Here is a 23487-nt window from a genome sequence, read left to right as displayed (position 1 = left end):
ACACCCATTGACTGTGTTGCCTTTTACTTTCTGTCGGCTTTGTTGACAGACAGCCAGCTGGCTGTGTTAACATACGGCCCACTGCCCAATCTCTAGTCTCCACTGGTTGGTCTGCACTGTCTGCCACCTGGGTCAGTCTGAAGCAAGGCAATGGTGCTGCTCAGTCACAATTACCGCTGGCAACATATCTGTCGGGAAAAAGGGTGGCCATCCTCTGGTCTAACCCCAGGTAGCCCCACTGTGTCAAATATATATATATTTAAATTATGATTATAAAAGTTTTTTTGCAGTATACAGCTCGGGGGCAATACATCGATTGAGAGATATTAGACCAGATGTCGTCTCAGAATTTGGATAATATGTTGTCTTTTTGTGGTTTTAAAGACTACATTTGTAGTAATTTTCAGGACTTACAAGACTGTTCATGTTGTATTTGCCTTTACCCACTTAGACATTATATCCACATTACAAATGATTATTTATCAAAAACTTCTTTACATTAAGTATTTTGTGAAAGCACCTACAATTAACTGCACAATATTGTCGAAAATTGATTGTGGCATTTGGTCAAAAATTGATATTTGTTTTTCCCCATATCATCCAGCCTAACCTGCAGCATGTGCAGCCAATTGCATGACTTGGATGTGCTACCATCATTAGAATAACATGAAACGAAGAACATTTTGAAACCCACACATTGTATATGACTTTTGCTGCACATCCAGTTACTTTCATTCAAGTATGGTCTGAACTGGATAAGACAGTTTTGGGGTGGACAGATAGAGTTGATCATCCTTTTTCTAGCCAGGATTGCCATTGTCAGTTTGTTGTCCAGCCCACTTGAAAAGCAGTCCCTCGAGAGGCAACAATCAAAAAACCAATGTCCTGATGTATTGTTGTAATATGATGTAATCTGCAAGACCCTAAAAAAACATTATGTTACTAAAATTATGACAAAAAACTGATTTAAGAACTGTTTTATTGATGAGTTGCTGAAGGCAAATGATAACATTCTGCTAAAAGCAGAAGGAACGATTGTAGAACGCTTAAACAATGTTTTTTCCACAGTATTCCTACCAACAAACCTCAACAGTTCAAAAAACCCTCTAATGTTCAAATCAGCCAACAGTAAAATCAGGCCCTTTGTATGATTTATACCACTACATAAGCATTGATTTTAATATTAAATTTACTGAAATATTTGTTAATGGATAGTATTTCCAACAGTTTAGGTACTGTTTAAGTCCAGCCCTTGTCAGGACTCAACTGAAGTAGTTCTATAGTGTTACTGTTTAGTTTATGATAACCAAATTACTATTTTTTTAAATCACTTAAATAATTTAATCTTAACATAAGCACTTAACAACCACAATAGTCAAGGGTGTCATTTCTAAATAAATTATATGGGCTAACATTTAAAAGCGTTCATGCAGCAATACACATTTCACATTGCATCAAAGTGCCCCCTTACAAATCAAGAATTACAACAATCAAATCTAGCAAAATCACAGTTCTGAAGCACAATCAATAAATAAGTATGCAGCAACAACACAAAATAAGGTTTCTACAATAAAAATGCTTCTTAGAAATCATAGTGCAAAAATTGATTTATGCATAAATAGCAGATTTCTGTTGAGTCATTTCAAACATTTGCCAGCAGTTCAGTCAAAAAAAACCCCCCAAAAAACCCAAAACGAAACAGAACACAAAACAATGCCTTAGGCTCATTTTGAAAACAAACCCCGACGTGTTCCCAGAGTATACTGCAGTCGAACTTATACAACGAAATACTTATATTTTTCTATTTCTCAAGAGGTGTTTAGGCTTGTTTACAAACTGGCCCTTTGACATAAATGGCAGATCATTCCCCGAGAAGAGACATCATGCTGCACTGTGCTGTAGCCCCAGACATAGTGCATCGTTAAGAGACATTCAGGAACACAGACATCAGTATTTGTATAACTGCCAAAGTTACAAAGGTTGAAATGTGAACGATCTGACCAAAAAGAGCTTAACCAAATTAAATACTATAACAACAGGCCTTAAAACTACAAATAACACATACAAATACTCTAAATAGTTGCACCAAGAATCTTTGCATTCTGGTGCTAGCTGAGAACATGGCAGACCTCCTGTAAATGCAACAGGGCAAAATTTTAAATAGTTTTAAAAAATGATTTCACAACAAAACGGCTGACTGACTGTATAATCATTTACTTGAAGAAGTTAAAGTTCTTGTTGATGTACACCTATGTGTTGTTCCTTGAGAGATAAACTGCTCAAAAGTGTTCCTTAGCTATAAAGAGCTCATACCCCAGCAGATACAATATCATAACACAGAGGCCTTGAAGTGAAACCTCACACTGAGCTATAGGCAGATTAAGTTCAGAGGTATATGTGGCAACGAGGTTAGAGAGAGAAAGAGAGAGAGCGAGAGACAGGCAGGCTGACATCACAGCAAAACAAACTGAAGCAGCTTTGTGTGGGTAACCCTGAACTGCTGCTTTGGTAGTAGCACTGTTAATGGAACTAGGCCCATCTCAGAGGCAGACATGAGTGAGGACGCAAAATATAGCATTTCCCCAAGACACAAACAAAGAAGCCTGTTAGCCTGAATCTAGCCACTGTCACACCATTAATTACTGCAATAGCCTGAACAATCAACCATCAATAACATTTAACCCTCTCCATAAAGAAAAAACTAAATCCTAATCTGCCATGTAGGTTTCACACATTACAAATGCACGTCACCTTGGAATTCGTTGAAATAGGCTTCTTTGTTGTAGCTACGCCTCTTTGAACCAGGAAAACAATCCAGTGGAGTCAAGTTTTAAGCAGCAGTCATGTATGAGGTTTACAGTAATACAGCTACAGTAGCAGAATATCTATAATAAAAGAACATCTTTCACAAACAGTACACATACACAGTAACGTACATTTCCCAAGCTTATCAGTGCACATTTTAAAACATGCTGCACAGTTGCATTCCAACTACACTCAATACAATGTTCAGACTAGCGTGCACAAATAGAGAGGGGAAAACTATGGGGAGACACAAAATGGCTTTCTTAAGATAATCTCTTCCAACGAAATAAAAATAATAATAATAATAATGAAGATGTAGCCACCACAGCAGTTTATACTGTACAATCTCCCTATTTGTAGAGGTGTCTAACAATAGCAATGAGTTTTTAATCTGTTATAATGGCTCTAAGTCACTTCAGTAGCCTAGGTAAAATACCCAGAGAGATAGAAAGCTGCAAATGACAATCATCAATGCTCCATTAAGAAGGAGCTTTAAGAATTGAATCAAACCTGAATAACCTAATAATCTAACAGCTAGCAAACATGAGAGTCACACTTTATTTCTTAGCTCTAAAAGGTCCACAACGGTATTTCTCATACTTGACCCTGGGCAACAATCATTGTCAGTTTTTCTCTTTTAAGTAACACAAAATCATATAGACATGAAAAACAAAGAACTCCCTGAACATCTTTACGGATAATGCTGGTGTTATCTTATCCTGTTATTACCAACAAATCCCTCAAGCCCTGACACACCAAGCTGATGTTTGACTGTCTGTTAGCATCCGTCGTCCTTTACACTGCAGTGTGTCTCACACAATTGGCCCTCATCTACTTTTTTCCTGCTGATTCAGCAGGTTGAATCAGCGTTGGCGGAGTCCATCAGTGAGTGAAATTGCTGACTGGCAGATTAGCTCAGCACACGAAAACAAAAATGAAAGTGAGAAAAGTAAACAAAAAGCTACACTCAGAAGGGAGTAAGCTCGAAACAAACTTGTTATACGGTAAAATTGTTTTCTTTAGCCATTGAGCTCTTTAAGAGAAATGTTTCCTGGTTTTGTTCACTGATACATGGCAGAAATGCTCTGTTCTTTACACATTGGATTGTGTTGTTAATGTGCTAACTGGCTAACTAGCGTCAAGACAGTCTTCCAGTTTCCTTTTTTGAATGACGAATGCAGACGACTGCGTCTGCTCGGAAGGATGGGTAATTCCTTTCACACAAGTGCAGAACACATGGTTGGCTGTCAGTTTGGTGTGTTTGTGTGCAACTTTTTGGCAGAGACACGGCAACCTGAGGCAATGCAGCAGGAGACTTTCGTCTTATATTGTCTTGGTGTGTCTGGGCCTTTAATGAGACCAAACCACTGATTTATCCTTAAAAGTATGGTCTTTTAAGCCAGAGACTGATGCAATGTATATCTGTGCCATAGAACTCTACTGTCATTCTAAAGATTACAGCATGTATATACAATCTAATGCACACCTGTAAAGCAGGGGCACAAGAGGATAAGATCAACTTTTAAACTAGTGGACAAAAGCAGTACAGTTTCAGCTATACCTGATAAAAGTTTAAGACAAACAACACTACTATGCAGACAATGTGCTCATCTGCCAAAAAATGTTAGAGAGAAAAATCAGCCTTTAACCAACTGTTAGGATAAAATTTTGTTTTAGTCTTTCCATGGGACTCGTTGATATAACTGCAAACAGATAATATAGCACAAGCCATATCCTTTAAGGTCCTTTCGCTTAAGTGACAAAACAGAAGCTACTAGGATTTTCTTGAGTTTAACAGCCCCTGTGAACAAAAGCTGCAACAAGCACTACTACCTCCTGTAAAATGCTGCACCTCGTAGCTGCTTTAGTCAAAGGAAAGGCCCAGGACAAAGCAAGAGAAATACAGCTAAAAGTATGACTATCACATTACAGACACATAGTTAAAAGACCTGAATATCAATATCCATATACTTTGTAAAGGCATGTGTTGTGTTTAAACAAGTGTCCCCAGAAAAAACATGTATCTTGTCAGAGGTGAGTTCAAGTGTTGAGGAGTTCTAGAGGCGTTTTGTGGTCTAGAACATCTTTGCGTCAGCAGCTGAGGCTAGATCCCTGAGTTAGTGGAACCGGTCATGGTACCAGAACCAGATGAGTTGGAATTGGATGAACAAAAGTTGGCAGATTTCTTCTTGGGCGGGTTCTTCAGTGTTCCAGTACGTTCTTTGACTTTGTACTCCAGTGTGCTGTGGGGCACCCCATAAACCCCCTGGGCCTTGGAAACGCTCATGCGACCTGCCATCACCATAGTGATGGCCTCCTCCAACAGTTCGTGGTTGTACTGGCGGTATCTCCCACGTTTCTTTCTCGGTTGCTTGTCTTTATCCCGGCCACCTGCCCCGTCTTCTGAATCATCCAGTGAGGACCCACGTGGTCCCAGGCGATGAGGTGACTGGTTGGCACTGCCTGGACAGCCATGTTGTAAGAAAGGAGGTCTGAGTTTGAAGAGAGACGAAGGTCTAGCAACAGCCATCAATGAACTGGCAGTACCCTCCGTTGATGAGGTACGCTGATGCAGGTTTTCAGCCGTGCTGCCATTCTCAGCTGGAATCGACCTGTTATGGTCAGACATGGAGCGGACCTGAGGAATACGCAGGGATGTGGGTGGCTCCAGACTGGGAGTGGGGCTTGATGGGGGCTGGAGAGCATCCCTGAGCTGGGGGAAAGAGTGAGGGACGGCTTTCTGTTGACCACTTGGCTGATAAAAGGTAAGAGAGGATGAAGGGAAACTCAAATCTCCATTCTCCTCTGCAGCTCCTCCAATTTCTGCCCGCTCTGCCCACGCGGCCACCTTCTGCAGGACAAGACGGGCTTCACCGCCCAACATTGATGACATCACATTGTATGATGTCACTTCATCCCTGAAATCTCTGCTTCCTGGTGCAAGTTGATGTAGTATCCCCAGCCTTCCTTCAGCCAAGCTATCCAGACCTTGCTTCAGAGTCTGAAGGGGTATCCCATAAAGCAACGCGGCCCGCTGCTCCTGCAGCCTCCCTGAACGTATATCCTTCAAGGCCTTGGACAGTAACCCCTCAGACAGCTCCAAGCTCCTCTCAATGTACTCCTCCTTCTGCCTGCGCTGCCTCCTAGGGATGGGAGGACCAAACAGCAGGGTCAGGATGGTGGTGATGGAGGGGGTTTGATTTTGGCATAGGGGACAGGGGGGGTGCAGAGCGAGGGGTCCACTCCTTTATGCCTTGTGTTGGTAACATCACTGCGACTGTTATGTCTCATGTCTGTCTGTTCTCACACACTGCTGCTGTGCGTCTCTCACGCACACACATTCTTTGTGTGTGAGGCAAAGCCTCTTCACGTCCAGGTGGGACAGTCTGTGAATGGCTGGGGTTACTTGGGCGCTCACACACAACCCTTGTAGTTTTGTGATATCCTTCAGTGAGAGTCCTACATGGTTGAAGGTTGAATAATCAAACTCATCATAACTGGATCAGTAAAAAAAAGGAGGTAAAATCGTTGAGGTAGTGCAATGTTCTCCTCATTGTACAGTCCTGAGCTGTTGGCAAATGTTATAATACGGTGCCATTGCTGTGACGTTACCGCTCAAGAGATAAAAGAGTCAACCCCAAAGAACCAAAACAACACAAGCTAGCATAATGACTAACAATGACCTGACCTGATGCACTGCCAAACAAATAATGCATATCAGTCAGACCAGAGGTGTTAAACAATTGACTTAAATCAAGAACTGCTGGCAATAAGGACAGTAATACAAGACAGTGTTGATCCCAACTTTCCAATCTTAGCCATGCTGTACACCTAAAAGAAAATGAAGTGGACAATATGCTGAACTAAATCAGAAATAGGGATTTCCTCATATGCAAAAAAAGTTTGAAGTCATAATGGGTTTGGACAAAAATGCTATGGTCATGTAAATGTATTGTTTTCATGAAGAACCCCCACTTTTAACTAATAGTAATGACAAGGCTTCCTTGTGTGTGGCTGGTGCTATAATGGATGGTCCAGAGGAACAGGGGAGGGATGTTCTATGAAAGATTGCTACATCATCAATCATCCATGCGCCTGTAAGAGCGCTGATTTTGAGCACAGCCACAAAGCTTTTTCTGCTGTCATCTCAGGCAGTTTAATTTTAGAACTGTGGCGACTCTTCGACTCAATCTACATCATCAGTTATGGAAATATGTCGATTTGCAGATGGTGCGTTGGTGTGTCACAATATAGTAAGCTGGGAATGGATTCCACTGGAGATCAAGCTGCAGCATATGGCTGCGGCCAAAGTGGCTTACCACAGGGGTACAGCTGCTCTGCACAGACACCTGAAGGGAAAGCATCCCAGAGGGCTTTGACAAGATGACAGCAGGACAGCCCTGCTGGTTCACTTCTTGTCACCACTCAAGCAGGATATATTAGGATTGTTAACACGCAGAATGTTTTTTTGTTTGTAGTGGTCAACTAAACTTTCTGCACTGTTGCCAACGTTACATCACCTGTTGTAATTCCATTTCATTTAATGCCTGTGCACGGCTGAGAAAACAGCTTAAACTAACTTCACAGGCCTCTGTTACAGTCTCTTCATCATTTCAGTTATATTTTCCTTGTCCCACACGGATGCAAAAATACATTTGCCAGTGATTATATTATCTGCATATTTCTCCGGGGATGAAATTCATGTCGTAAGTATTTTAAGTTGTAAGTCAAGTACTTAAGAAAAGATGCTGTTTCTCCAGTTCAGGGAAAAGGCTTCTGTAATATACAGTGATTAAATTAATGTATGTGTCACAGCAATCCTTTTAAGTTGAATAATAATAATAACAATTATTATTATTATTATTATCATATCACCACAGTGCTATTCAATAAAATGTTCAAAATAATAATGAAATTATATAAATATGAATGAGTTTAAATGTTGAAATAACAGTATTTATTTAGGGGTAACAAGTGTTATATTAATCAAGTAATAAATAATCTTTAGAATAGTCGATAAATAAGCTGTCATAATTGAGAAAAAATACTCGATAGGTTCAGCCCTATTTAACTTATCACAAAACATGTGATAAACTCTTCATATATGTTTTGAATATGGAAATCTGGAGGCTTTACTGAAGCTGGAGCAGCAGTTACAGCAGCTGAGAGCTGAGGCAGCCGGGAAAGGAGAGCATAGTTATCCAGGGGTGTGTGGACACTGGAGGACAGCAAAAAAGGGGGCACTTAGACATGGTCATGGACCCTGCAGACCTCCCACGCTCCCTCGCATTCTATGATCTAGCTCTCCTTTCACCTGCTATGACTGCCTCTTTAGCCCTGGTAAAACCTCCAGCATGTTCAGCAGGCCCTGGCTTGACTCTCAGTTGCTTGGTTTTATTGTACAGCCCCAAAGTGGCCTCCAGCAAGCCCCACTGACCCGGCTGTGTTCTGCCTCTCTGCCAGAGAGCCAGAGGGAGGGCGGGAGGTCAATCAGGTCCGTGTGGGCCCTCTGTTGGCTTTCCCCCAGTGTCCACATACCCCTGGATGTGTATTTGGAGACATTGTAGTTTTTTCCCGGGCATTTTGTGCTGCTGTGCTCGGAAAGACTGTTGGCTATGATTGGAGGAAGAATGTTTTGCACTTAGTCAATCACAATACAATCCACGATTGGCTCCCCTGACTGTCTGGACCATCCATTCTAGCATCAGTTCTTGCCGCAAGCCCGAATACCACTAAAATGTATAGCCAGAGGTGTTCCAACAAGAAAAACACTCTTACCCTGAGGCTTTGTGTTTGGATGATGATGAAGTTGCTGAGCAGGCAGAGTTCCTGTTGGAGAGGTCGAGCACGCCATCTGTTAAAGGAAGAATTCATTTGAAATTTTTAGGGTTTCAGTTACAGTGGTTTGGTACATTAAGTTGGCATCAGTGTTATAATTTTAAACCTGGAGATGTTTATTTATTGGCTTTAAATTTACATGTTAGATGCTTTCCCTACCTGGGTCACTTTCGATCTCTTTCTCCTCCCCGGCTCGGCTCACTGTGAGGTCCAGAGGAGCATCTAATGCTTGTGACAGAGGTGATGAGGTCCTTGTTGTAACGCCATTTGAATTGGTGTGGAGTAGGCACTTGGATGCGTACTCCAAGGCAAACTGATGTACCATCTTCTTCATTAGCTCCTGGGCAACCAGAGGGATGTTGGACTCACAGCCCAAGGACACATCTAATGAGGAAGGCACAGGTTGCAAATATGAGTTTAAAAAAGACTCGACTTAACAAACATGATTCCTGTTATTCTTCTGGCAAAAGAGAAGAGGAAATGTTGGGGTTAAGGTTGCAACAGTATACCAGTTTCAAGGTATACGTTAGTATAAGAAATGATTATCATTCCATGTACGATTGCTTATGTACTGTATTGAAAAAAAAGGCAACTGGTGGAAAATTTCAGATTTATTTGAGTTATTTTCAAAAGGGAGACCTCTTACACATACTTCCATTAAAATGGCTTCAGTTTCAGGTATAAAACATTTTCTTTAACCATAGGAAAACAAAGTGACAATGAAACTATTCTTTACTTGGTTAGTAGCAGAGAACAGCAGAATGACTGTAGTAAACATTAACAGTGGCTGCTTTTAACTGCCTGTTCAAGGCAGGAATATTGCAGTTCTGCCTACTTGCCGTTATGTATATAATGTGCCGTAGCGGAAAGGTGGGACAGAGTTGTCTCACCTCTGAGCTGGAAATGGAGGTAGTAACAGTCCCGAAATAAGGTCTGCGTAAAACGTGAAGCCAAAAAGATGTGACGATGGACAGCACAGGTGTGATGTTTTGATGTCGTGTTATGTGTGCAAAAAATGTAGGAAAACTGTGACATTTAGGAACTTGTATGACCAAAACTATGTGCATAGCAAATACTCTATGTTCAAAAATGGGATTTGACAATTTGGCTGTGGATATTCTCATTTATGTCTGCAGACAGCTGATGACAGCACACAAAGTACCAGTGGCCAGATAGCTGTGCCTCCTCAACAGGATTGTTAGTGTGTCAAAAGCTGACAAGTTTGTGCAATGCACCATACAGCAAAAAGACATCAGACTCACCTTTCTTGTGAAACACAGCTTGGAGGAACCTGTGTGCTGATTGGCTGCTCTCAGAGATAGCTGGAGCCTGACAGGGAGAGTAATCAGAGGGGGAGGAGAGGGGCGACGTGGCTGACTGTACTTGATCCTAAAAGAAAAAAGACAAAAGTTTCTTTACTGGCTGCTTTTATTGTGATGAATATAGTATAACCTATGATATCGAATATCTTATATCAATCACTACCACTTTAACAACTGTCAACAACTAAGCTGAATTTAAAGGGACAGGTCACCCCAAAATAGAACAAACATATTTTTTACCCCGTTTACCTGTAGTGCTATTTATCAGTATAAATTGTTTTGGTGTGAGTTGCTGAGTGTTGGAGATATCAGCTGAAGAGATGTCTGCCTTTTCTCCAATATAATGGAGCTAGATGGCACTCAGCTTGTGGTGCTAAAAGTTGCAAAAAATAGATTTGAAAAACTCAACAGAGATGACTCTTTCAAGAAATAATGACACGGTTACCCAAGATAATCCACAGACCTTGTTCTGAACAGTTTCATTGTAGGGACCTTTTTCTTGTTTTTTGGGGCATTTTCCCTTCATTGACAGAATAGTTTAGAGATAGACAGGAAAGGTGGGAGAGAGAAGGGGGAATGACACACAGCAAAGGGTCACAGGCCAGACTCAAACCTGGGCCACTGCAGAGGCCTCAGCCATTTGGGGCACAGACCAAATGAGCTCAAGGTCGCTCCAGAACAATTTTCTTTCCTTTAAACTACACATCGTGGACTTTTATTATTTAAAGTTTGCACTTAATGTGCAATAACTTGGGGGCATGTGCAATATTTATGTTCCACCTGCTGCTTTTTATGCCGTCTTTTACTTATACTACATTACATATGTGTGTGAGAGTATGTATTGTTTTAGGTACTGCACAGCAAATTTCTTTTTTAAATTATGCTCAATGACAATAAAGCTATTCTATCCTATTCACTTTGTAAACCATCTAGATTGATAAATAGCACTACAGGCAAGACGAAGAGTGCATTTTTGATTTTTAGGCTGAACTGCTCAATTGGCTAGTCTTAAAGCAAAATACAAATGCTATCTGCAGAACATTTTGACGTGAACAATCCTTACACTGCTGAGTTTCTCCAGGGGAAGGTTGCAGAATGAACACTGAGAGCAACTTGTTTCTGGGGACCAATCATCCACCTCTTCAGGTTCACAATCTGAAAGACACAATTATATAACTAGGCATTAATAAATACAGGTACATCAAAACAGATATTGACAAGGGTGGTAGTGGTTTCCAAACGGCATCATCACATCAGTTTTATGTCGAGTGACCACTTTAAACACAGAAAGCCAATTTTTATCATCTTATGATCTATGCTATCATATAGTCGTATCCTAAAATGAAAATATATAAAACACGACAACTGATAGGCCACAGCATGATGGATATTTTTGTTCTCCCACCAAATGATTTGTACAAGTGTCAATTAGACGTCCTTAATATCTCCAGTTGTAGGAGACAACTGTGGGTAAATCAAAGTGCACGACTGCATTAAGACGATAATGGGTTAGTTTGAATGGTTACTTTATCTAGAATGTGTTTTTTACATTTACATTTCCAGAACATGTATTATTAATTGAGATTTAAATATATACAATGAAATATGATGTACTTTATAATGCCCACACTTAGCTCCCATCAATAAATCCTGTTAGAAACACACTACGGGAAAATTCTCCTAAAATTAGATGTTCAAAAACAAGAACCTATACAGGTAAATAAATAAATGTCACTCAGACACTGGGTTTCAGCTTCCATCAAGCAATTCATCATGGTTGCCAGGTCTCGATCACACATAATCTGATTATGTTCCTGTCTAGCCTCACTCAAACTCCAGATGGCACTGCTGACTGCACTGAGACGAGCGATTGTGTCAAGCAAGCTGTGTCTTTTGGCTGCGAGTGCAAGTGCTATTGGACTGTGATAGCAAGCTCATGGAGAGAGTAGAGATACTGCGAAAAAAGTGCGGATGAATATTTATTCGTGCAAGATTTGACGGTTAAGTGGATCTGATAGATTACATTTCAAAGTGGACCTGATAGAATTCATACCAGCTGTGTTTCAATTTGCAATTAATTTTAGGTCTTACATTAATTAGTTAATTAATTAGTAATTAATTAGTTTCTGGCTATAATAGGCGGTGTAATTTGTTTTTTTGTTTTTGTTTTTTTTTTTAAAAAAAGAAAACGCCCTCCAAGACACACTTCTTTAGATATCACTGGAAATTTTAAAGGAAAGGTAAAAAAAAAAAAAAAAAAAAAGTCAGGAGAAATGTTAGTATTTTCTTAAAAACCACACACAAAAGAAATCTCCAGTATTTTAAAGAAGAACAAAAAAGGGGGGGCATTAAAAAAAGAACAACATAACATGCCTTCCACACTTGCTTTCTTTAAAATCAGCAAAAGATAAAACCAAAATAGAGTCACTTTAAGTTCTATGGTTTTCCCACAAGCCAAAAGTGCTGAAAAAAATACTTGACATGCCTAGTGGGCATACATGAAGGGAGAAATGGAACACGGGGAGAAGATGAAGAAACTTTGAAATGAACAGATAAACAAAAACATAACCAAAATGTCACATCAACACGTATCAAAATTACCTTACTTCATCAGTTACAGAAAATGAATTTAGCATTATGTTACAATGATATAATTTAATTTATTACACACAACAAATTCTGATGACTTTTCCCAAAACTTTAAATGATTTTTATTAGTTCCATTACTTTTCCAGGCCTGGAAAATATGCTTGTAAAATTCCATGACTTTTCAAGGTTTTCCATGACTGTGGGAGCCCTGGATTTTGCCATAGCAGACTGACATAATAATAAGTATTATTATTACAAATACTGAAGACAAAAGTACCCCAAACTATGTTCACTGCCAAACGATGGGAAACAATGTACCAAACAGCATTTTGAGCTGTCTCCACAGATACTTTTTTCACAGAAAAACTGCTCACTGAGCACCATGGTTCTAGGCTCAGTGTCATCCATCTAAATTCAGCATTTTCATACTTTGGAGGTGTATGCACTTGCAAATTAAATACCTAATTGTTTAACCAGGAGCAATTAGGAGCCAGTGTGCTGTGTGCTAATGTTGTTTTTTTCTCGCTTTGAGTTCAAGTTTGCTGACATCTTAAATGAGTTGCAAAGCTGTGGAAAATAGAACACATCACCCCAATCTGTCGATCCCTGCACTGGCATCCTATATATAAAATAACTACATTTCAAAATATCATCATTAAGCCACAAAGCACTGAATTGTGCTCCCTTGCAAGCCATTTAGAGCTCCTAGATCATCTGGGAAAGGCTTGCTCAAAGTCCCCAGGGTCAGAATCAAACTCTTGGTTAATATGCACCCAAAATCTGGAATACACTTTCTGCACACTTGAGGTCTGCTTTGCTCTTGTAAATAGAAACATTTCCCACAGCTTTTCCAGAGGTCACTTAAATATTGTTTGTTATACTTCTATATCTCTTGAATCCTCTAAATCTGCTGTCATTGTTTATGTTGCCTTTTCTTATTTTAGGTTTTTATATATTTATGTTTTCGTAAAGCACTTTGAATTGCCTTTGTGTGAGAAATGTGCGACATAAATAAACTTGGATTGGTGCCAGTGGTATATTTTGGGATATAACTGCATGTGTTGTATGCTGCTAATGCTTTATTGAAATCCTCTTTGTTGCTGTTTAACTTTTGAGTCCGAAGTACTTCCGCAGTTTGAACTTTAGGTTGGCAACCAGAATACTGCACAGGGCTGAGTCTGATGTTCTCTACCATGGGAGGGAAGTGGGTGACGTTGGTATGTGATTACTTGGCAGGTGACAAGTAGGTCATACAGGGACACATCCACAGGGTAAATAACAAGGGTAATATTATACACCAGTCAAACAGGAAACCTAACCCAAAACAGAATGTTTACAGTGACTCAATCCCACAAACACCACCCTGTGGCCATATATGCTCACCAAAGAACCTAATGTATATCATTCCCTATTTGAAAATATTCCACAACAAACATACAATTTGCTCCACTTAGTAAAACTTGCAAAGAACTTCAATATTCAGCGTTTATGGGGAAAATGAATTAGCTTTTAAATATTTGTGATGCCTTTTCAGATTTATGTCATGAGATCTTTTTTTTTTTTATAAAATACATAGGTAACGGACAGTACTGAGACAGACTGTTATATTATTGGTTTTGACTATACCTATTTTTTTCTGTGTTAACATAAAAAATAGACCCTTGCTTCCAAAAAATGTTTAAGACTTTTATATGTACACACAAAAACCCACCATCAAATAAATTGAGGTCCCTCAGCAGCAGTGGGCCATATATTCCCTCCAGAATACTTTCAAACCCTGCAAGATAAAATAAGCACAAACAATCCATAAAGTACAGATATAAACAGGATATGCATGTTTGAAGTACTTAACGTCTGGGTGGTGCATGTTTTCCACATTTTTATACTTGGGTCAAACTAGACCCGTTTGACGACAACAACAGATTCTCTCAGATACACTGCTAAAACGTTAGCCAGATGTCACAAACAGCTGCAATGACTCACACAACCAAATAAATATAATCCGTGAATAGCAACGTGATACTATAAATCGTTTTCTTGGTGTTTTCTTGTGTCTGAGTTTGATGTTACTGTGCTTAACGGTAAACATTACAAAGCAGAGCTAACGTGGCTTCGGGCGAGCCAACCTTAGGTTACCAGCTTCTGAAAATATGTGTTTAAAATAGCTTGCTGTACGAGGAAAATCGTAACCCGATACCACTGAAATGTATGCTTTTCTCATATTGCACTGACATTAGCAGCCATAACGTATCAATAATCCCCTCCCTTAAATAACATCAACAGTATTAGCATAGCTTGTTAGCAGTGCATTAGCTAGCATCGCCAACATATATGACAATAAACGAATTTAAAAAACGTTTTAATTATCCGTTAGCTACAAACAATGTGATACGAATTAAAGCTACATGTACGATGTCATCTCGGTAATGAAACAAAAGTTGACACAACGAACACCGGTAGCAGGCTAGCTAAAGGGACAAAGAAAAGGAGCCAACTCAAACGGCTAACGTTAGCCAGCTGGTAAATATTAGCTTGCCGGCTTAACTTTACCGCTAGCCACCAATGGTGCCAGGCTAATAGCATAGCTAGCAGTTAGCTAGCATTTGGTTAGCAATCTTCCATAGCTAATGGTAGCGATCCCTCAGCTAACGTTACCGAGCGAAATCACTTTCAAGATCGTCGACTTTTTTACTAAAAATGAAACTGCAAACGGCTCGTACCAACGCAGTGTATCAATGTGTGTCGCCACGAATCAAGTTCCCGCCGAAATCCTTTTCTTTCGGCCGTGCATTTGGAGCACTGCACTGTCGCCATTCTGCGTCCTTCCCCCCTCTCTCTCCCTCTGTCTGACAGACAGGAAGCGGCTGCAGCACAAACACAGGTGTCACTCTCTCTGCCGCCGCTAGAGGCAGCCGGGGCTTCACATTAACGCGATGTTTGTGCCCTGGATTCGGTCTCACAGAAGAAAAACTAACCCTCACTTTATCACTGTCGCTCTATTAAAAGCTTAGCAAATTTGTGTTTGTTAGCTACAGATAGATAGAGATAGATACCACTGACTTATGAGGGTCTTACAGCCTAATGGCAATGACCTAATAGTGGAGCATAGTGGATAATCCTCTCCTGTTGCTTAGGCTTACTCACATGAGCTGCAATTTTAGAATGCTAAAAAAAAGGGACTGTTCTAATTATTTATTTATTTTTGTCTTTGTTGTTGTTTTGTAACCCCCCTGTGAAGCTGGAAATACTTTTCCTTGAGCCTCTCTGAGTGACTGACAGAAAATGCATTACCCTCTCTTCACCTTAAATTACTTATTCAATTTTGAAACTTTCGCTTTGATGTTTGAAAGTTAAAAGTTAAAACTCAAAGACGAAATCTGGAATAGAAGAAAAAGAGCCTGGGTTTTTCACTCTTGTCATGCATGCTGGTTAGTTTGTGCAAATGAGTTACGTAGGATAAAGTAATTTTGATGAGCTATCACTATTTTAAGCTTAGATTTGGTTAAGTGGTTTTCTGAGGAAAAAGTTAAAAGGCTGTCAGATATTTGAAAATTCAACATTAAGTTGTGTTTTTAAACATTTTTAATATATATATATATATATATATATATATATATATATATATATATATATATATATATATATTTTTTTTTTTTACAATTCCTGGCTATGATAAATGATGTAATTTTGGCAACATTATTTTTTCTTTAAAAATTGGCTGTAAAATAAATGCAAAATACAGCAATTTTAAGTTGAATATATCTACCCTAAACCAAAATAAGCATGAGTCCCTATGCAGTGCTTATAAAAAATTTGACAGCCCCCCCCCCCTTAATAAATAAAAAACAGTCCCCAATACATTTTAATGTTCACTTTCTCAGCAAGGGCAGTTACATACATAGAGTATCTATATGTCATGTGGTCACGTGGGTATGGTCACATGACCACTTACCCAACTCTTTTATGCCCATATATGTCCATGTGTAAACACCTCATTGGCTGCTGTATTATATGCAGAACTGCATTTTTGATTGGTTGACTTTGAGAATACTTTTGCAGTGTAAAGGCTATTTATATAAGTGTTTTTCCTCAATGACCTTGAAAAAAAGCGGTAGCCACAGTGTTACAAATAATCAGCTTCATGGTTTTTGGTATATTTAAAGGGAAACAGATGGAAAAGAATCATGCTTCAATGAACTGCCTAAACTTGTCTGTTTAGTCTGTCTTGTGGGTGCAGTCATTCCATAAACCCAAACCAAAGTAATAACACAGCTTGGTGCATACTCTTTTAAGTGCATACTCCCCCAAACTATGCAGAATGCTTTGCAGTTTTACAGTATAACACAGTGCTGTTTGTAACTGGGTGGCGTTCCTGTGTGTGTTAAATATTACACTATGAAGAAAACAATTAAGACATATACGTCTTGGCTGCAGTGGTGTCATTGGACTTTGGCATCCAACGCTTCAACCCCGAAAGTTTAATGAATAGCCCTGGATCTACCTATCTATCTATCTATCTATCTATCTATAGTATATACTCTTGAAAAAAAAGAATGGTCCTAATAATATTAAAAAGCCCTGGTCATAACCTGCCAATCTGTTCAGTCTTAATAATAAATGTACTTTGGTAATTCCACCATTTAACATAAATACATACATTTTACTATTTTTCAAGCTCCTTTCAATACATTTTAATGATAGGATTTGTGAAGTATTCTGTAATCAATACTAGAGTAATTACTAACAGCTACTATTATCTTTCTTAACACAATTAATCTGTAAAGTAAAAACAAAGTTGTTAATAATAATAGACCTCATAATAATAAAAAGCCCTTGTTATAACCTCTTCATACATCATAATAAATGCACTTAATTAATTCATCACTTTGAACATTAATATATACATTTTAGTATTTTTCAAATTCTTGTCAATACATTTTTAATGATAGGATTCGTAAAGTATTCTGCACTCAATACTAGAGTAAATACTAACAGCTTCTAATAAATTTTCCATTACAATTCAAAATTAATCTGGAAAGTAAAGACAAAGTCGTTAAAGTTAAGGGTAAATATGGTGCTGGAGGGAGAGCATTTAAAAAAAGCATAAAATTAGAGTTTGTTTAAAAAAACAAACAAACAAAAATCCAAGGAAAGGACGCCCCTGCTGAGGTCTGGGCTAAGCCCTTGATGTCATGAAATCCTAGAAACACCCCTGCTGGGCAGTACAGAATAAAGGTTTGATATATGAATCAAGCTATCCAAAGATAAAGAGTTTTGTAAAATCATTTGGGGTACTGATAAACGCTAAACTGGACTCTGTCTACCAAACTAAGGATCCCTGTCTGAATGTGCTGCCAGCTTCTTCTCAGTGTGACCACATGAGGGCAACAGAGATCTTCAGGTGTTTCAGAATCCATCACTGAGGTCCTGTGTGCATTAAGATGTTAGCACGAACACAAGGTCAAACATGATGCAACTTGATGATACAGTCTTCAGTGTCATTCATCCCATCCTCCAAAACCTCATAATTATAGTTTCTTTGTTTACATCCAGTCGGCGGGGCAGCCGAGCATCAGGCCCTCAGGGGCCCTGCATGCCCCAGTTTTATTGTGTGCCAATTTGTCTGTAAAAATTGTAATTAATTGCAGATTTAATGGGATTATGCACAACCACATCACATTATCCCTCCAGATAATGAACTTTACGGTGGGTCTTGCATTATGTAGAGGGTCCTGTCTTGAAAAGGGGCCACAAAATAGTTTTGCAAAAAAATAAGATTTCTAAAACATGCTGATTGTTTCAGTTATATTATGTTTAAATGGGACTAAATAAAGTTATGTTTTAAAAAATTACATAAATTGACAAACAGTGAACCTAGGGCCAACATAAAGGAGTAGTATCTTGGGGTCTATAAGCAAACTGTAATTACAACAATATAAGTGACCTCCGTTTGTAGTTGGTGGGTACTTGTGCACACTACGGCACAGAAAGTGGGCAGAACCGGTTTTCAACAGGGCCCCCAGCTCAATTCTGTCCCTGGGCCTCCTGACAGGTCAATCTGGCCATGCATGCAGTAATGCAGAACATCAGAACAGTTTGGGAGCAACCAACAAAAAAGGAGTTCATAGAGAGTTTGGGAGTGATTGAGTGAGGGAGAGGCAGAGAGGCAGATTAGACAACATATGACAGGGTCATAAAGAGCTATGGAGGGCCGTGGAGCAGATAGGGAGATGTGATTGAATGTTGAGCTCGAAGGAGGCAAGTGTCACAGGCCCAGGTGGAATTCGTTGTCACGGTGACTTAGAGCGTGGTTGCTGTGGAGATGGTGATGAAAGACGGCGGCCTGGTGAACGGCACTTCTGGGCCAGAGCGTGACCAACAGCAGACAGCCCAGTGTGCCTTGGGGACAGAGATGATTACAAGCAGGGTCACCACAATGTGTGTGTGCGTGTGTGTGTGTGTGTGTGTGTGTGCACTTTGCGTTTATAAATGCACACACGTTTAAAGAAACAGTGAGTAATGTAGGGGGATTTAGTGGCATCTAGTGGTGAGGAATAAAGATTGTAACCAGCAGAAACTTAACCCTGTTAAAAATCCTTTAGCGTTCATTGTTCAGGAGGTTTTAACTAGGAACCAAATTGTCTGCCGAGGTTTCTTCCTCTCCAAAACGAGTGATTAAAACCAGTAAAACACTGAATACAGCAGTTTCAGGTCGCAAATTTGTGTTTCTCCGATTCAGTTTAGCATGTCAGAGATGGGCAGATAGCCTTTCACCTGCTATGTGTGCTCACCTTTGCCGTTTGGGAGGATTTTACTGGGAGCTGAATTATCCACATAAATCTTTTCCTCGCTAAAATGTTACAAGGCAGCGTGTCTCCAAGGTGGTTTTGCATGTCAGAGATGAGCAGCTGGCCAAGCACCCACTGATGTTTGCTGCTAACCATTTTATCCGATAACTTAAGATTCAGACCTTTTTATCCTCTACAATAAATATAAAGCAATTTTACATTACAAACCAGTGTTTTTCCAATATTGTTTATCAGGGGTGTAAGTATAGACAGTTCAAGCAGTCCAACTGCATTGGGGCCCGTACTGTATAGGGGCCCCTGGCGCGAACAGGCCCCATCATATGGAAAGAGGACCTCTGGCAGAGCTGGATTATTACTGTTGGAGGAAAAAAATTACAAATCTGAATGACAAAACATTAATGTGATGACTTGTAACTGATATATAGACCCTCCAATGTGCAAAGCCTACTCTATCATGGTTTCAAGAATCAAAATAAACAAACAAATAAAAAATTAGTACCAAACAAATTATAACAAAATTATAGGCTTATTCTACATATACTATAAAAACTATCAAGAAACTATTCAAAATAATTAAATTAAATTAATATTTCTTAGGATTGCTAGGTAATGAATGTATGATGTTGTCCAATCTTAGGTCTCCTTTTGATCACATGACAAGATGACGATACTCCGGCAGGTGAAGTGCCAAATCTGTCAACACTGATGAGCTGAACTCACAGAGGCAAGCCCAGCAAGCAGTCACGCCATGTAAACTCAGTTGCAAGAGAAGACAGGAGGGAAAAGAAGAGGAGAAGAAGGTTTTTAGAGCTCCTTGAATTGGTTTCTTTATTATTTTTTTTTTTACACAGTTGCAAGCACAAGCCCCTCACACTGCCCTCAGTGTGTCAACAAACATGTAGCAGGTAAGCTGACGTTCAGTCTAAATAATAGCAAAGTTTGGCTGTTGTGTCAGATGTAAATTTTAAGACAAGGCATACATGTATTATGTAGGCTTAGTTTTAGGCTGCTGATAAATTAATAACTCTACCAGGTGGATAACCAGCCTGTGAGTTATTATGGAAAACTAACTAATAGCCAAGTAGATGCTAGCTGTTCCTAGCATTAGATAACCGTTATATTTACATATTTTTGGTTTCAGGTTTAACCAGTCAGAGACAGAAGCATTCAAATAGGTGAGTACACGTGCCTTTTCAGGGGGGATTTGGGGTATCTGCTGGGCTGCTGTGCCTCTGTTTTCAAAAGTTGTTACTATTTTGGACTTAGGTTGCTGCTGAGTACCTGTGTCATTGTGTGTGTGTGTGTGTGTGTGTGTGTGTGTGTGTGTGTGTGTGTGTGTGTGTGTGTGTACTTTTGTGGGTAAACTGTGCGCGTGCTGCTGTAGCTGGCCAGTTTTCGGGACATGGTGCTGTTTGTTTATAAGTATTGCGGCTCTCTTCAATCTTTTTTACTATAATCTCTTGCCTTCATGTGGAGGAGTGCAGTTGTCGTGAGGTTGTTGTAGTAAAAATGCCTGAAAAATCTTCGGTCATTTCAGCAGACTGTGAAATGTTCAGCTGCTCTGCTCTCAGCTGCTTGTTGTCACGTTAGTGAACTTTGACTGTCACAGCACTCCCCATGCTTTCTGATTACTTTCTCTATGGCTTCTATACTCTGCAAATACAATAGCTGAAGTAACACAGTCCCACTGTAAAATCCAACACATGGCTGGTACTGTATATATACAGCTAATTGTACATGCATAACTAAGTGTGTGCATATATGTTTGCGTGTGTACTAGTCCGTCATAATAGCCTGCACTGGGCCCGTCATTACACCGCTGCTGTTTGGCATGTCAGAGAGGGACAGCGAGCCTAGCACCTGCTAGTGTGTGCTCATTTTTTTCTCTGATAACTTAAGCACTTAAGCAACTTTCTCTGAAAACTTTTAACATCAAGATGTTCAGGAGATTTTTACCAGGAGTTGAAGTACATGCACGGTCTCCTCCTCTCCAAAACAAACTGATCCAGTGATTTAGAAAGGTAAAAACATTGAATAAAGCAGTTTCAATGTGTTTTTTAGTGTCTTTCTGATGCTCTTGTTTTGGAGAGGCTGTTAAGTAAGGTGGTCAATGTGAAAACTTGAATGGTCCTATCTAGGGCCAGTGCTTGGCTTATCCGTTCTAGGCTACTGTAGAAACATGGCAGTTGCCATAGATGAGGACCTGCTAACTGTATATTGCATTAATCCATTGGTCAACACTGGGTTTCTTTCTTTTTTTCCCCAGTCATTTCGTAGTTAGGAATTTCTTACAGGCTACCAATAATAAACGGCTCATTCCAAGGTAACAAAAACACAACGATTTATATTTTCAGGTGATTATATGCTAAAAACACAGACTTATTATATTATATTCCATTTCAGCCAATATATCACCTTAAATCCTACACACTGGACCTTTAACAATGCAGTGAGCCTCCTGTTGATAGCATATGTATTGAGGGATCAGAAAATGAGCGGCAGCTTAGCACCAAGGTGGTGGTCCCTCTGCTGCCTCTGCAGCAGCCCAGAGGAACTTTTAACACCTCCACCACCAACATATCTCATTACTGCACCACCACACAGTCCTAACTGTAGGGCCACTCAGAGGTGTGTGTGCGTGTGTGTGTGTGTGTGTGTGTGTGTGTAAAAGTCTGAGCATGACTGTGTAAGAGCCCACCTGGACCTTGTTATGTAGTTCAGAAGGGGGGGGGGCACAGTAGCTACACACTTTGGTTTCCCTCAGTTTCTCTGCCTCAACAAGTCCAAACACAACAGCTAGAAATAGACTGACAAAACTAACAGTTTTAAATATATCCACAGGATGCAGAAATCAAGAGAGCTCATTACACCCAAGAATAAATCACTACCTCAAAATAACCAAGGCAAGACGAGGGCCAAATCATCCATCTTATTTAATCTAACTCAGTCCTCTTTTCTACTTTTTCCACTCTACCCAACCATGTGTCATCTCCTCGGTTTCCCTGCAGAGGGCGGTGTGGACGATGCCTGTTAAGAGGCTTTCAGTCAATTAAATTTACAGGTGCATTCCATAGACTCAAAGATGATTAGAACCAAAGCTCCATATGCCATAAAAGAAACACCTCACATATTTAATATAAACAGGATTTAGCTGGTATTAGTAGGATTTTATTGTGAACACTAACAATTAAAGTGGCTCGGCATGCTGGCTTGCTTGCCTCGCCCTGCGTACCCTCCAACTGACTGTGACGCATATTCCCCGTTGTTTTTTTTTCGGTTTTCATCTCGTCCTAAATTCAAACATCCTGCTGAGTTTACTGCACTGTAAGTGAAGGGGTAAAAAAAAATCAGTCCTTTGCAGACTCATGTATGTGGAGTTTAATATCCCACTCCCCCCCGAAGTCTCAGATAGTTTTGAGTTAACCCTTTGAATACTGGATCGACACCAGTTTTCTTGTGCCATGTTCACCTACCTTTCACAAGCTATTTTACCCTATGAAATCTGAGTAGATTTGATTTCTTTTGAAAACATAGGGAAAAACTCAATGACCAACTAGTCAAGAAATGTCTCACAAGAAGAAGTGGTGAAACAGGTGACCAGAAAATGACTTATAAATTTGTTTCAAAGAAGAAGAGAAAGATTGTTAGAAAAGAATTTGAAAATTTCCACTATATTTATATTTTAAAATAATTTCAATAATAATTTATTAAAATTAATTGTTAATTTAGAATTTAAATTTTTGTTTCCAACTTTTACTTTGCTTATTTTTAGGTAATTTTATAGTAATGTTTTTACTGATTTATTTTGCTAATTTTTAAGACATGTTTTTGTTAAGTTGCTCATTCCTTCACATGTTATGATAAGAAATCAAACCAAATTCATTCAGGTTTTCAAAGGGTTAAAAGCCCTGTGGTTTTCACAAACCAGTGAGGATCATGTTTAATTAGATGGGGTTTAAAAAAAATAGAAAAAGACTCCAACAACAGGTAACCATAAAAATACTTAAAATTTGCTTTAAAGAAGTAGGGAAGGATTGTTAGAAAAGTATAAGAAAGAATGGGAAAAATGTCCAGAAAACTATATTTATAATTCTAATAATTGCAATAATAATAATTAATAGTTT

General features: G+C 39.3%; 1 protein-coding gene across 1 annotated transcript; it reads right to left on the bottom strand.

The window, feature by feature from the left end:
- Nucleotides 1–962: 962 nt before the first annotated feature.
- lcorl (ligand dependent nuclear receptor corepressor-like) lies at nucleotides 963–15425 on the bottom strand. The gene is given in 8 exon segments (XM_042484928.2): nucleotides 963–4915; nucleotides 4918–5948; nucleotides 8584–8659; nucleotides 8803–9027; nucleotides 9906–10032; nucleotides 11029–11120; nucleotides 14266–14331; nucleotides 15275–15425. Coding segments are annotated over 8 exon segments (1746 nt in total). The 5' UTR covers nucleotides 15369–15425; the 3' UTR covers nucleotides 963–4880.
- Nucleotides 15426–23487: the final 8062 nt, after the last annotated feature.

This window comes from Plectropomus leopardus, chromosome 3 (genome assembly GCF_026936395.1).
Source record: "Plectropomus leopardus strain MGB_pleo_1.0 chromosome 3, ASM2693639v1, whole genome shotgun sequence".
NCBI lineage: Eukaryota > Metazoa > Chordata > Actinopteri > Perciformes > Serranidae > Plectropomus > Plectropomus leopardus.
The sequence above is the reverse complement of the archived record's forward strand: the minus strand, read 5'-3'. Positions and strand labels throughout refer to the sequence as shown.